We start from the raw sequence: 14,831 nt of genomic DNA, 5'->3' as shown, positions 1-14,831 counted from the left end.
TGTTGCACATTCCCAGAAGAGGGACAGGTAACATTAAGGAGGTGGGGAAGCTGCAGAAGGTTTTGGACAAGTTAGGAGAGTGGGCAAAGAAGTGGCAGACGGTATACAATGTGGGAAAGTGTGAGGCCATGCAGTTTGACAAGAAGAATAGACACATGGACTTTTGTTTCCAAATGGAGATAAAATTCAGTAGTCTGAAGTGCAAAGACACTTGAGAATGCTAGTCCAGGATTCTCACACGGTAAATTTGCAGGTTGAGTCAGTAGATAGGAAGGCAAATGCAATGATGCCATTTGTTTTGAAAGAACTTGAATATAAAGCAGAGATGTACTTCTGAAGCCCTATAAGACTCTGTGAGACCACATTTGGAGTATTGTGTGCAGTTTTGGACCCCATATCTCAGGAAGGATGTTTAAAGGAGTTTCAGAAGAATGGCCCCAGGAATGAAAACCTTAATATATGAGGGAAGTTTGAGGACTCTGGGTTTATACTCAATGGAGTTTAGATGAATGAGGAAGGGGATCTATTTGAAATATACAGGATACTGAATGGCCTTGGCAAAGTAGATATTAGGAAGATTTTCCATTGGTGGGAGGGGCTAGGATCCAATGGCACAGTCTTAGAGTAAAGGGAAGACCTTTTAGAATGGAGATAAGGAGTAACTTCTTCAGCCAAAGAGTGGTGAATCTATGGAATTCATTGCCACAGAACGCTATGGAGGCTAGGTCATTGAGTATATTTAAGACTGAGTTAGACAGGTTCTTGAGTATCAAGGAGATCAAGGGTTATACGGGGAGGAAGCAGGAGAATGGGGTTGAGAAACGTATCAAATCATAGTTGAATGGTGGAGCAGACTTGATGGGCTGAATGGCCTAATTTCTGCTCCTTTGGTCTTATGATCTTATACTTACCAGCAGCTTGTAGTTGGAGTAGAATTTTTGACACTAGTCCTCATTTTTATACTGAGTTGAAGGGTCCATTCAGTTAACAGAGGTAGAGGATGAACAACCAGTGAGTCTTAACGAGGAGAAGCAGTTGTATTAACAACAAATTATTGTTTATTTCAAGATTACAATAAGTAACAGTTCCATTGGCTAATTAGACATATGCTTGCCTTTATTGATCAGTGTATTGAGCATAGAGGTTGGGAGGTCATGTTGTGGCTGTATAGGACACTGGTTTGGCCACTTTTGGAACAATGCATTCAATTCTGATCTCCTTGCTATAGAAAAGATATTGATAAAATTGAAAAGATTCAGAAAAGATGTTACTAAGATTGAAGAGTTTGAGCTGTAGAGAGAGGCTGAATAGGCTAGGGCATTTTTCCCTGGAGCATCCGAGGCTAAGGGATGACTTTATAGAGGTCTATAAAATCATGAGGGGCACCAATAGGGTGAATAGCTATGTGAATCCAAAACTAATGGCCATAGGTTTAAAGTTAGGTGGGAAAGATTTAAATAGACCTAAGGGGCTATGTTTTTTTAATGCAGAGGGTAGTGTGTGTATGGAATGAGCTGCCAGAAGAAGTTTTGGAAGTGCATAAAATTAGAACATTTAAAAGGTGTCTGGATGGGTACATAGAAAGGAAGGGTTTCGAGGGATATAGGCCAAATAATGGCAAATTGGGTTAAATTAAGTTAGGATATATCGTCAGCATGGATGAGTTGGACTGAAGGATCTGTTTCCATGCTGTTAAACTCCCTGACTTTATAAAAACCAAGACTGTCAGGTATCAGGAATAACACATTTGCCTCCATTAGGATCTAGAACTGGACTCGCAAAGTTTTCACCCAAGACTGTATAACTTCATCAGATAAGGTTAACTGAATATAGTTTCCAGATTAACCCTTTTTGAACAATAAACTTTTACAAAAGTAGAGGAAGTACTAAGATAACCAAAATGCAGAGTCACCAAGGTCAGATGGAGCAGGAGTCTGCTACCCAGCTGGCTGTTAGCAGCAATCCTTCTGAATTTGAAAAATCCAGTAATGCAATGCAATTAGACAGCTATGTCATGATGTTGTTCCACATCAAAGCACATAGAAGTGCTCAACAATGACCAGTTATTTATGTTATTTATCTGTGGGCAGCTTTTTGGTTAATTTAGCAGATCATCTTGCAATAAGATGGAAGCAGATGAAGGCAGAAAATACCAGTGGAGGTGGACTGTCTGTGTCCTTGCTGCAGCAGTTCTGTATTTGCTTTCTTGCTGAACAGAAGGCAGTCCCAATGTTGTTTGCTGTGTAATAGCAGAGAGAATTGTTTGATCATTCTTTCTCCTATCTGTCTAAGTTGCATTCCCTGGAATTATCTCCTGAAGCTCTGAACCTTGCATTCCTCCTTGAATGTTGTTAAATCACCATTCTTTAGTCACCAAGTCTCAATCATTCCTCAACTTTCCTTTGCGTTTTGGTGAAGCACCATAAAACATATTGTAAATTAAAGTTAATGGTCATGGAAAATCCTGTTGGCCATTCTAATCTACACATTACACTTTGTATACTGCAATGAGGGATATGAACTAACAAAATCCATCTTCATATCTTGCTTCTAGGAACATTAAAGCAGGAGTTGGCGAGGGCAAAAGTATTGCTGACTCTCAGTTACCTTATTCCAATTGTCCAGTGTCAAACTGCTAACACAAGGGACAATGAATAACTGTTTTACCTGGCGACCACTCTATCCAGCAATAAAGAAAATTGTTCAGTTACTTCATTGCTTCCTTGATGCTGTGGGTAAGTTGCAGACCTGATTTCCCTCAGTCTGTCACTGGAATAAATGCTCTGTGCCATTAGAATATTTTCTGCAGCAAGCTGTTTGCCTATTTCAAGTAACACTGGGCTCCACAAGGAAGGAGAATGTATCCTTAAAATGTACCTCAACATTTTTAAGTTGCACAAAAATGTAGTTTAGATCAGAAATGCGGTATTAATAATTCTTCAACTTGAAATGGGATCCTAAGTAAAGCGGTTTTAAAAATGAACATTTGACCATGGGAAACACAGCAACACAATTTCCTTTATCTTCCTTGTAGACATGATTTATTTCTACTTTTCAAAGTAGAAGAACAAGAGTACACAGGTAATATTTTCCTGTGTAGAATTAGGTTCTGTGTAGAAGGTAAATAGAGGCAAACCAATAGCTACAACTAGTAAACTAGACCTCACAAACCTAGAGCACCTATTCAGTAAAACCCGCAGTCAAATATCAGGAGACATGTTGTTGATGCCATCCAGAATTCAACTGGTCTGAAATTCAGCCTTTATTGGCCTTTAAATGGGAGAGTGGCCGGTATAACAACTAACTTGGGGACTGCAGCTAAAAGCCAGGATCCTGTGTGGTAGTAACTCTGTGTTTGTTCATTTCAAGCACTGGGCAGTGTCAGTCCTTAACTGTCATTGTAATTGGGTCAGAATGTTCTGTAGATCATGAGAAACTTCCTGTGATGTGCTACAGCTGTTCATAGTGGACCTTCCCAGCTCACTCATCATCTTAACCAAATGCATGAAAGCAATCACCACAGCTATCATGTGGGAACAATAACCCAAATTATTTGCTCTGCTGATGTCTAAGCTACCTGAAATGTGTCTTTTTAGAACCTGCAGCTGATGTTTCATTTCCAGCTTTATAGAAACAAACACTCCCTCTCTTCTATCTCAGTCCCCATTCCCACTGGAGAACCTAACCAGTCAACTAGTTGATCAGTTCTTATTGATTGGGTCCTTTTGGTGGTTGACCAACTCAGAGTCTAGAATAGTGATTATAATGTCAACGTTGGAAGTTTCCAGGGAGTCATCAGCATAACTGACCCTCTCCTCCAAGACACTGCTTATGCTCTGACATGAAAGAGCTTATTTATTTCTGTGCACTGTGGCATTTTCCTATCAACGAACTAACACTAACCGAATGTAAATGAAATTAAGAATAATGAGAACCCTGCCCTCATTGTTCGGTGCCAGCTTACCTACAATTGTGTGGAGCATGAACACAAGCTGGAGGAACAACACGTCATCTTCCTCCTCGGTATCTTCAAGTCTCAACATTGTGGTTAACAATTTCATCAAGTGAACACTCTCCTCTATGCTTGTTATTCTCCCCACACACCATTAGGTCCTGTTTTGTTTAAGTTGCCCGCAGTGCAGCAAACCCATTTCCAATCATTTACATGTCTCATTGTCACCCTACAGCACTTATCTTTCTCTCTCTCTCTCTCTCTCCCTCTCAGTTTATCATCAGCAACCTACTCTATTCACCGCTCTCCCACCCCACCATCATTATAAATACCACTCTTTACCAGCTATTTTCAGTTCTGAAGAAATGTCATTGGATTAAAACACTCACTCTGTCCCTCTCTACAAGGGCTGCCAGACCTGCTGAGTTTCTCCGGGATTATCCGGTTTCGGTTTGTTACTACAATTGGGCCTCTGCTACAGACTGACCCATCTCACTGCCGACTCTATGTAAGATCTCCACTTCCTTTGAGTGTTCTGAAATGATGGCCCTCTGCCTGTTACTCTTAAAGTACATTAGCTATGTATAATTCTTTCCTGTGAAGGAATAGAAGGCATTGTTCAGGCATGTCGCCTTTATGGACCCATTCCTTATATTTCATATTTGGTGTTATATGAGAAATGAAAACGCCCTCTCCATTTAAAAAAACTTTTTTTTTGCAGACTAACAGAATCCTTTATGTGGAAAAAATATGTTAATATTGAAGAAAATAATTTGCCTTTCTGAAGTATGAGTTCCCTGACACTTCTGAGGTTAAAGAGCCAAGTGAAGCTGCTTGAGTGGGAGAAAAGTCGATTGGCTCCAGAGTTTTGACCATCCCTTTCAACATTCTGAGGGCAGCTGGAAATGCATGGACTGCCTCTTTCCTCCAAACATGTTGGACTTGCCTCATGACAAGTTTTCTGCTAACAGCCTCGCTTGGAGTCGTCAAAAAATGGAGGTCCCTTCAATTGCTCACATCCCTGATACCTGCTGGTTTTTTGACATTTTGCTGGAAATTAATTACCATCCGAGTGGCCATCCTCCCTTCAAGGCTACATCAGATCTGTATATGGCTAACCTTGAGCCATGCAAAGAAGAGCAGTTTTCAGGCTTTCAAATTGACCTGAATAACTGTTAGAGTTTCTGTGTGTCAGGTGTGATGGGCTCCCATTAGTGGTTGTTAAAATATTCGCAACCTCACACTTGCCAACAAGAGGATTTTACAGGCTACCATTTGTTTCTAGGATGGCAAGAACCAATGCATTAAGTTCAAGCTCAAAGTCATTTTTTTTTAGTCTTACTTCAGTAAAATGTGTGTGCTTTAGTTAAAATAAGTTTCAGTCTCATCTTGAATTCCTTTTAAAAGCTTTATCTGATTCCAGACATAGGATTAAACAACAATACAATGGAAGAAATTGACCAGTGAAAGATATCACTCCCAAACAGTTTCTGCATGTTTTATCCCCCTCTTTCCCTGATCCATTTTGAAGCTAGAATTACAATTAGATTAGATTACTTACAGTGTGGAAACAGGCCCTTCGGCCCAACAAGTCCACACCGCCCTGCCGAAGCACAACCCACCCGTATCCCTAAATTTACCCCTTACCTAACACTACGGGCAATTTAGCATGGCCAATTCACCTGACCTGCACATCTTTGGACTGTGGTAGGAAACCGGAGCACCCGGAGGAAACCCACGCAGACACGGGGAGAACGTGCAAACTCCACAGTTAGTCGCCTGAATCCGGATTGAACCCGGATTGAACCCGGATCTCTGGCACTGTGAGGCAGCAGTGCTAACCACTGTGCCACCGTGCCGCCCACTAATCTGTTCAAGGTATTTGTGTTTGATTTGCTGTACATTTTCTTTGGAAATTATGATATAAAATTATCATAAGATGTTATGAGAACACTGGTAATTATCAGTAATGTGGCATACAAAGTACTTTTTTGTTTGTTTTCAATAATATTAATTCTGCAGCACCTTTATCCATATTTAAACTCTTCCAAGATACCAGCACTTTAATTGGTGCGGGTTTAAAGGAACTATGTGAAACCTGATCATTTAGTTGAATAGATTGGGAATACTAAGCCATAATCATATGAGAGACTTGTTCATCATAAAGATAAGCAAGCATGGAAGGGTTAGTATGATAAGGTACCAAAGGATTGCTAGAGCTAGTGGACCAATATGCCAATAATAGTCAACACCCTTAGAAAAGGGAAGAAAATGCAAAACAATTAGGTAATTGAATATATTATATGTATATAAAATTAAACTGTATGCAGCAAATATTGTAAAAGGATTTAAGTCAAATGGCCAAGTAACAAAGAAAACTTTTCGTATTACATGTGCAAGCAATCTCACAAATCTTAGAAACCAGCATAAAATTATCTTAGATCTGAGTTTTATACTAACTGTGGCAGAACAGTTGGCTTGTTGGCTAGGACTTAGTTGGTAGAACTCTTGCCTTAAAGAAACAAGGTTCTGAGTTCAAATCTATCTCCAGAGCCTGAGCACAAAAATCAAAATTGACCGTCTATTGCAGCACTGAGGGGCCAGGCAGCTATCAAAAGTGCTACTTTTTTGATAAGATATTAAGCTGAGATCCTGTCTGCCTGCCTGCTTGGGTATATGTGAACAATTGTGTGGCACTATTTTGAAGAAGTGCAGGAAATTAACAGTGTCTTGGCCAATATTTATCACTTGTTCACATCAGAAAAACAGATGATCTAGTCATTGTTATCTGTGAACGCTTGCTTTGTGCAAATTAGTTGCTATATTTCCTATAATGGTAAAGACAGAAGTATTTCATTGGCAGGAAAGGATCATATCATCTGCTGGTCATGGAAAGCACTGTATACATGTAGGTCTTTCTTTTTTTGGTTCACTTTTCATTTTGTAATAGGGTCCAACCATTTTAACTTTTAAGTACATAGCCTCGAAACCCAGTTCTGCAAATCAATGGTTGATTTGTGATGCAACTTCATAAACCCACCTTTGCTCCATATCTTTTAATAATTTTGATTAACAAATATCTATCAGAAGGAGAAACTTAGTACAGATGCTGGAGTCTGTACTGAAAACAAAAATGCTGGAATTCACAGCAGGTCAGGCAGCATCCATGGAAAAAAGAATAAGCTAACGTTTCAAGACTCAAGAACTAATATGAAGTGTAGAAGGTGTAGCAATTATGCAATGATGGGGGACTGACGGAGTGCTGGGGGAAAAAGGGTGTTGATAGTGCAGATTAAGTGATCAGAATACCTATATGTCTCAGATTTAAAATTAACAATTAATCTAACATTACTTGCTGTTTGCAAAAGAGAATTCAAAGCTTCTACCACCCTTTGTTTTGATGTAACATTCAAGAAACATTGACTGGAATTCACACAGAATATACAGAAAATTTAGGATTTATATTTGTGGTAGAATTTGGAAGACATTAATCACAGAGAGAGAGTGAAGTTATGTTGTTTGTAAGTGTCATCTGAATTGTTCAATCACTCTTATTAATCTTTCCAATGAATATTGTGTTATTCATTAGCAGATTTATGTGTTCTGAAGGGTTTTTCTTTGCTGATATTTATTACTATTAGAGATATTGGAAACAAGTGTCTTTGCTATTGGTTTGTGAAGACATCCACAAGATATCAGCTTCAGTCACTTTAACTACCAGCCAATATCATAACTGACTATTATTCTCCTTGTGCAACTTCATTTGAACTACTGCCTTTGCCACAATTTCATTCAACAAACAGGACTACCAATTCATAGATATTTACAATTTTATTTGTGCACAATTGAACAAATGTATACATGGTATACATAACAGCCAACAAACGGTATTTATGCCTTCTGCAATTTAAAAATGCAAAAGTGTAAAATAAATCCCACTAACATATGAACCATCTTTTAGATGGAAGAACAGTAACTGCAATCCCTCCCAACCAAAATGCAAGTGAAAGGGTTACAGAGTTTGGTATATATGATGTGGTTGGTTTTTTTTTAAAAAGAAGAAGTACTGCCACAATACAAAGCGGGAAGTGGAACAAACCATTGATATGAAGTGGCCTTGCATTTTAGAAACCCATTCACAATAGCTCATAATTCAGTTTTTCTTATTGTTGTAAAGGGGAAGATTTCTTTTTTTTTGTAACTGAAAGTTTTCCAAAATTATCACAAATGGTTACAGGCAAGGTTATAAAATGTGCAAAGGTGAACAAAACAAATAGCACCATACTTACAATCCTACCACAAAATAATAATTAATTTGTCTGTTTGGTCTTGCATTGATGCATTTGGAACCCAGTACACACAATAAATAATGTTACCAGCATACAGAAAATGATCTATGCACCATGGAATATTGTTCCTCTCAGAATAAATTATTACATATAAAACATGGTAGTTTACTAAGAGATATTTGGAAAAGATCATTTTACAAACAGGCTCAGCTACCAACACTGTAACGCTCATGTTTTGGAAACATCCAAAAGTGTTTACATTTATACAGAACTGTACCACAAGCCTAATGTTCTAGCTTTTCTTTCATAAATACAGTTTTGTTGGAATGTAACACTTCATAAGTGATGACACCAGTTAAACTTGAGTAAACGTCACTCCACAAGTCATACGATAGTATTACTGGATAAAATATTCTAATACGTTTCACAACGAACAGGTTATCTATCTAATATATTTCATAAAGTAGCACTTAAGATAGCCCGTTTACAAATAAACTAACTTCCACATCTCTGAAGTGAAGGATGGTCACCCTCTTTTCTCATTGCATCATCAATATATATCACATTAGGCCATTTATCCCTGCATTATATTGCAGCTGTACCTACATTGGTCCCTGTAGTATTTTGTGCTCAATGGTAAATAAAAGATCATCAAGCCATTAAAATTTTTGACTGCTTCAAATTGGTGACAAACTGTACTGTTTAAGTATTCAATAAGCAGTCATCACTCCTTACATGGTCAATGAAGCCACCGAAAAGTTTAATATCAACTTACAAATTTCAGAGGTAGACTTCAACATGTAACTTTCAGGTAATTTCATTCACAATTATGCAGCACAGGTCTCCATTTTTCCCAATGTATAAGTCGTTCTTTTTCTCAATATTCCATTTGGATTCAGGTGTAACAGTCATAACTGTTACTAAACGTTGCTGGAAACCAATGGCCACTGGCCATTTCTAAAGGCTACTCTATCTGAATTAATGCCCACTAATGACTCTCAACAGGGTCTCATCATACAAAAATCTAGTTCTTGTGGCTTCTTCCTTATACTGCAGTGTTCTCTGGGCAAAGCATGCCCAGTTTCAGCTTTACATTTGATGATACGCCTCTTGAAGCCTTTGCCACAACTCTTTGAGCATGGTGACCATCCGCCAATCTCCCACACTGGACAAGGATCTCCACACTGCCGTATGACTTCTGGTTTCTGGGTGGTATCACAATCAAATGCTATTTTACCATGATTGTCTTCACACTCAACAGATCTATGTTGCAATCCATTTCCACATGAAACGGAACACTGAGACCATGTTCTCACCACCCATTTATAACTTATTTGTTTATAATCTGATTGTCGTGTATCAATTTTATTTAATTTGCTCAAACTGTCATTGTTCAGCAAGATTCCTTTTGTGTCTTTTTTGTTGGAATTATGTGAAGATTTATCTTCTTTATTGTCCTTAGGTAGATAGAAGGAATAGCGAATACGAGGAGGAGTCATTTTTCCAACTGAGAGTACTTCAATGACCAATGGTTCCTGGATGGGTCTAAAAGCTTGAAGGCTTTCAACAGATGTGGCTGTTCCACTATACCTCAACAAACTTCCCTTTATTACAATGTCTCGCTCCACTGCAGAAACAATGTAATGACCATTCAGTATATATTTGCCATGCTCATTTTTAACTGCCAAATAGTTGTCATCATTAGTCATGCCTCTGTATCCTCTTTGCTTGACATCGATGCTGGTGGCTCCAACTGGTATCGTCACAATATAGTTATATCCGTGTCTGCAGAAAGGAAACAACTTTTAGTTTATACTAAGTAAGTTCAGTTAAATATTTAGTAAGCACCCTTCCCCTCCATTTCACCTCTCTTACTCTCTCGATGATCTACACAAAGGCATTTTCTAAATATCTTACACTTTAACCCCTCTTCACTCTTTCAAAAATATTTCTTAACGTTTCTCTACTGCGAAAAGGTGGCAACTTCCATCTGTGTAGATGGAAGGACTGTTAAAATTTTAGTGTGAAATCTTTAAACAAATGATTAAATTCTCATTGTCATTTTCAAATAGTATGACTATTGAATAATAGCAGAAAGCCACAAAGTTAAATATATTGCTGTGCTTGCGATTTGTTCAATAGATGGTAAATGGAAAGAGGGGAAGGAAGCTCTACCTATTTCTGAGAGTATTATTCAGTTGACCCACTACCAACAAGGGCATCCTTCAATATTAAGTACTCCAAAAGAAGCAAATGAGTTCTCAACAACAGGGAGAGGAAATAGAACTTCTAGTAGTAGGAAGAGAATCAAAACTATTAAGTCTAATTTCCCTCAAAGTTTGCTTTTTGTAATGGCTGGAGTTTGTGATAACAATGATGACAAAGTTATTCGAGTTCAACTTCATTTTTCCCTTGAAACTATGAACAACCTTTCATGGCTGCACACTTGCAATTAAATGTGGAAATTCAGGAGTTTTTGTCAGTGATACTACAGCCTCCAGAGACAATACTGTTGAGGTTCCGTCTCCTCATCCCCAGCAAGACACAATTAATTGGAAATCCATGAATGCCCACCTTTACAGTTAGTCTCATTATAAAAGATCTTGAAAAAATTACTCCAGCCTAGATCTCAGCAATAGGAGCTTTTTTTCAAAAATTGTGCACATTGATTTCTAATGCAAATTTCTAAAACTTTATTTCCTTTCCAATAAGCTTTATTCCTTGTGACACTTAATACTTGTTGCTAGATCAAATAGACAAGATAATCAAAGGTCTTTAAATTATGTACTGACATGGCTGCTAAATTGTGTATTGATTGCTGAGGGATAGTGCCTTCTGTACTTTCCTTTGACTCACTTGAGCACTTAGCTTCCACTCAGATGGAGCTACACATTGGTGTTGTAATATTTTACATCATAGCAACATATGTTTTAAGCCAGTGTTTGACTCTCCACATACAATAGCTTAAAATTATATCATGAATGTAATTTTTGTTGTTCAATTTTATATTCAACCATACTTAACTTTCTGGAGATTTTCCAATGGATTAATGAGCATCCTATGAAAGTTAAGACTGCATAATTCTTTGTGTATATACCTTGTGTATTATGGATCTTCTGAAATCTAATATTTTATGCCATTGTGAAATCCCAATTAATGGTAATAATATTTCAGTTAAAAAAAATAAGTTAAAATGTAGAGAAGAAAGAACAACATACATGGGTTTGGTGAAAAGACCAGAAACTTTCTTGCAGCTTTTGTGATCACCTCCACATACTCCGCATTTATCAAACTTCTTCTTGGAGCCAAGCCTTCCATCACACCCAGCTTTTATACACTTGCCTTGGACACATACTGCTGATGTATCTGGTGTACATGGAGTTCCATCGACCACCTGCAAGTTGAGAAGGCCATTGTCAGTAACAAGTCCATTTACATCTCAAACAGGTTTCTAATTTTTTTGCTTGGCAAGTGGTCATGTATTCATTCTTATTTTGCTCGATGTTTGAATTAATTTCCCCATTGACTGTTGTCTACAACTACGAAAGTAGTTTTAAGATGCATTAATAATATGAACATTATGTTAAAGAGGGACCATGAAGCATAGATAGGCAGGAGCTCTTGTAAAGGTGGAGAGGATCTCCACAATGTTATAAAAATAACAGTGGAGGTGCAAGTTCTGAAGGTCCAGATCTGGAACCTGGGTTAGAGGAGGGGAGGTATGGGGAGCTGGGGGAATGTTAAAGGGATGTGGAAAGGATCTAACTTGTATGTTCTTTTTTCTTGAGGCAGCTACTACATTTTATGAGTGTAGCTGTCTCAGGTTGCTCTCCTTTTCACTGATGGGATATCTAAACATAGCTTGTGCACTTTATATAAGGTGGAAGAAGGACTAAACCCATTGGAGTTCTTTGGAGAGCCAAAGCAACCTCCAGGCCATGGTTCTAGGAATGTTTTAATGCATTCAATGGATTCTTTAAATAAAACTAATAAAAATAAAACCAGACAATAACCCCACCAAACCCTCCCACAAACCCCAACTCCCACCCCACACAATCCTGATTTAAAACCCACCTTCTTGGGTACATTTTAAAGTTTAGTTTGTGGAGCTGGGGATACTTGTGGTAATGCTTTTCTGACCTAACAGCGTAAATTCATGCCAGAAAGATTATGTTACCAGACAAGTAATCCAGAGGCTTGTATGAATGATCTAGAGAGATGAGTTCAAATCCCACCTTGACTGATGTGGAATTGTAATTCAATTCAATAAAAATATATATTTTTACTAGCTAGGCTATTTCAGTGAGTAACTAACAGACAATCATATTGCTGAGTGACTGCAGTCAGGTGGGTTTTCACAACAACCTGACCATTCTATGATTGCTAATTCAGTCTTGTAGTCCATTCCAGCTGCCATTGTGTAGTTAGAATTCATGTCACAAGAATATTAAGCTGGGCCTCTGAAATACCAGCCTGGTAACATTACTGTGATGCCACTGTCAGTATTAGTGATCATGAAACTACCAAATGGTCATGAAAGTCCATCTAGTTCCCTGATGTTCTTTAAGGAAGAAAAGGTGCTGCCTTTATCTAGTTTGATCTGTATGTGAGTCCGTATCTACATCAATCAAACTGACTCTTACCTGGATTTCACAAAGGACAAAAATAGCTATTTAAGGACAATTATAGATATACAGTAACTGCTCTTCTTGCCAATAAAGCTCACATCCTGTGAATCTACTTTCGTAAGCAATGGAAAATTATTTTTTTCTGGCATCTCATCCAGTCTATAAAACAGCATTTCATAAATATATACATAACTGAAAAATAATCTACACCCTGATTTTAATGACACTTTGATGTTACAGGCAAACAATAACATAAGCTGGACTCAACTTGCCTGAGCACTGTATAAAGAGATTTTTGGTTTAAGATAATGAGCTTTGCAATCAATATTATTTGATACCATCATATCAAAGATTGCAAAGAGAATATTTAAAAATTCATCTGTTCAGTCCCAGACTTGCAGTGAAAATCGAGTAAAACTAGAGTACATACTTTAACTATGTACTCTAGTTTGACATAGAGTAAAAGTTCTTCCTAAATCAATTAAAATAAAGTTTTAAAAACTGATCCACTTCAATGGCAGCTCTGGCATCATGATAGGTAAGAAAAGGTTTATTAATTAAATGCCAAGACTTCTTTCCTACTACCTCCACCTGCCAGCCTTATGTGTTGTGTTTGTCAGCTCCCTACAAAATGTTAGGCTAGGCATCTTTCCACAGGGATTAAAAAAAAGCTCACTTTCTTGACCAAAGTACAGCTTCCTGTTAGTTGGTCCACAGGGTAGAATTAGACCCATTCTCATCGACTTGCAGCTAAAGCCAGGGGCTTGAAATCGAAGTGAATTTAAAGGAAATAGGTGAAGCCAGCAAAAAATTGAACAGCTGGGAGATGTGGTGTTTTGAAGGTTACTTCATCTGTGGGAAAAATGAAAGTTTTGATAAGGGATCAAATGGAAGAATGGGCCTATTCCTGTTCCAGAATGAACACAGAGATGGTTATATTGAGGAATTTATAGATCTGATAGAATTGGTTGAGGCACTTTTATAGAAGTATATAAAAAATTGACACAAACAAAGTATTCAAATCCAGGGCCTGTATGTGTACTCCTTATGATCCTCCTCCCAGTCTAAGCACAGGTACTGATCCTGCCCCATTTCCTATTATGCCCTTTTCCCTCATGTATGAATCAAGCCTCACTTTAAATCAATCTTAAGGTGCTTCTAGATTCATTTTTTGTTCACAGCTATCTTAGAACAAATGCTTGTTGTTCTGGATTCATCCATGTAGTGATAGTTTATTTGGGTGTACTTTGTGTAGTTGAGCCAGATCTGCTGGAAGATAGCTAAACCATATTCTTTCACATCCATCTTCCTGTACTATAGGAAGGGAGATGTGGGTGATACCAAGAGGGATAGTGAGAGAGAACAATAGTTTTTGCTTGGCGTTGAGAGCATTAAAGATAGATGAAAGGTTTGATTGAGTAAATCAGTAGCTGCTGAAAGACAGTGGTAAACAAAAGGTCAAAGATTAGACAGTTGGCATTTGAATATGTAGTATAAAATATTCCGTGCACTCACCTTGGGTGCAAGAACGTAGAAGTATCCAGTACCATTTGCTCTGCAAACAAGTTTACATTTGTCTTTCGGTGATACCCCCGAATATTTAGGAACCCAAACAACAGATGGTGCAAGTCTGTTTGTATTGACATTATATCCATTGAAGGATTCACATTGCTCCTCTCTGAAACTTTTACCTGCGATTCAAGTACATGACAAACACAATCGTAAATAAACAGTCACAAAGCAATAAACACAACTGTAATGCAATCATATTTTACCTTCCTATAACTGAAAATCTGTATACTCAGAAAGATTATGAAGTTTTATCATGATGGAAGAGCAAGGGCTGGGGCATGCAAAACAAATGTTGCTATTAGTCCACATGTACACACTAGCGTTATGTTCAAAGTGCTCTCACAGAGACTCCAGCATCCTTGAAAATTGCCAACATAGCAACCTTATTCA

The 14,831-nt window shown here is 37.9% G+C and overlaps 1 protein-coding gene across 1 annotated transcript in view; it reads right to left on the bottom strand.

Annotated features, from left to right (window-relative positions):
• Positions 1-7,764: 7,764 nt before the first annotated feature.
• LOC140494151 (A disintegrin and metalloproteinase with thrombospondin motifs 15-like) overlaps positions 7,765-14,831 on the bottom strand; it is a 49,858-nt gene continuing 42,791 nt past the window's right edge. Inside the window, exons 7-9 of the mRNA XM_072593219.1 lie at positions 14,385-14,560; positions 11,460-11,635; positions 7,765-10,026 (exon numbers count right to left, since the gene is read on the bottom strand). Of these exons, the coding sequence (XP_072449320.1) occupies positions 9,240-10,026; positions 11,460-11,635; positions 14,385-14,560 (1,139 nt within the window). The 3' untranslated portion in view covers positions 7,765-9,239. The remainder of the gene's footprint in view (positions 10,027-11,459; positions 11,636-14,384; positions 14,561-14,831) is intronic.

Source organism: Chiloscyllium punctatum, chromosome 23 (assembly GCF_047496795.1).
Source record: "Chiloscyllium punctatum isolate Juve2018m chromosome 23, sChiPun1.3, whole genome shotgun sequence".
In the NCBI taxonomy this organism is placed as follows: domain Eukaryota; kingdom Metazoa; phylum Chordata; class Chondrichthyes; order Orectolobiformes; family Hemiscylliidae; genus Chiloscyllium; species Chiloscyllium punctatum.
Note: the sequence above shows the minus strand (reverse complement) of the source record. Positions and strands in the feature narration are given on the sequence as shown.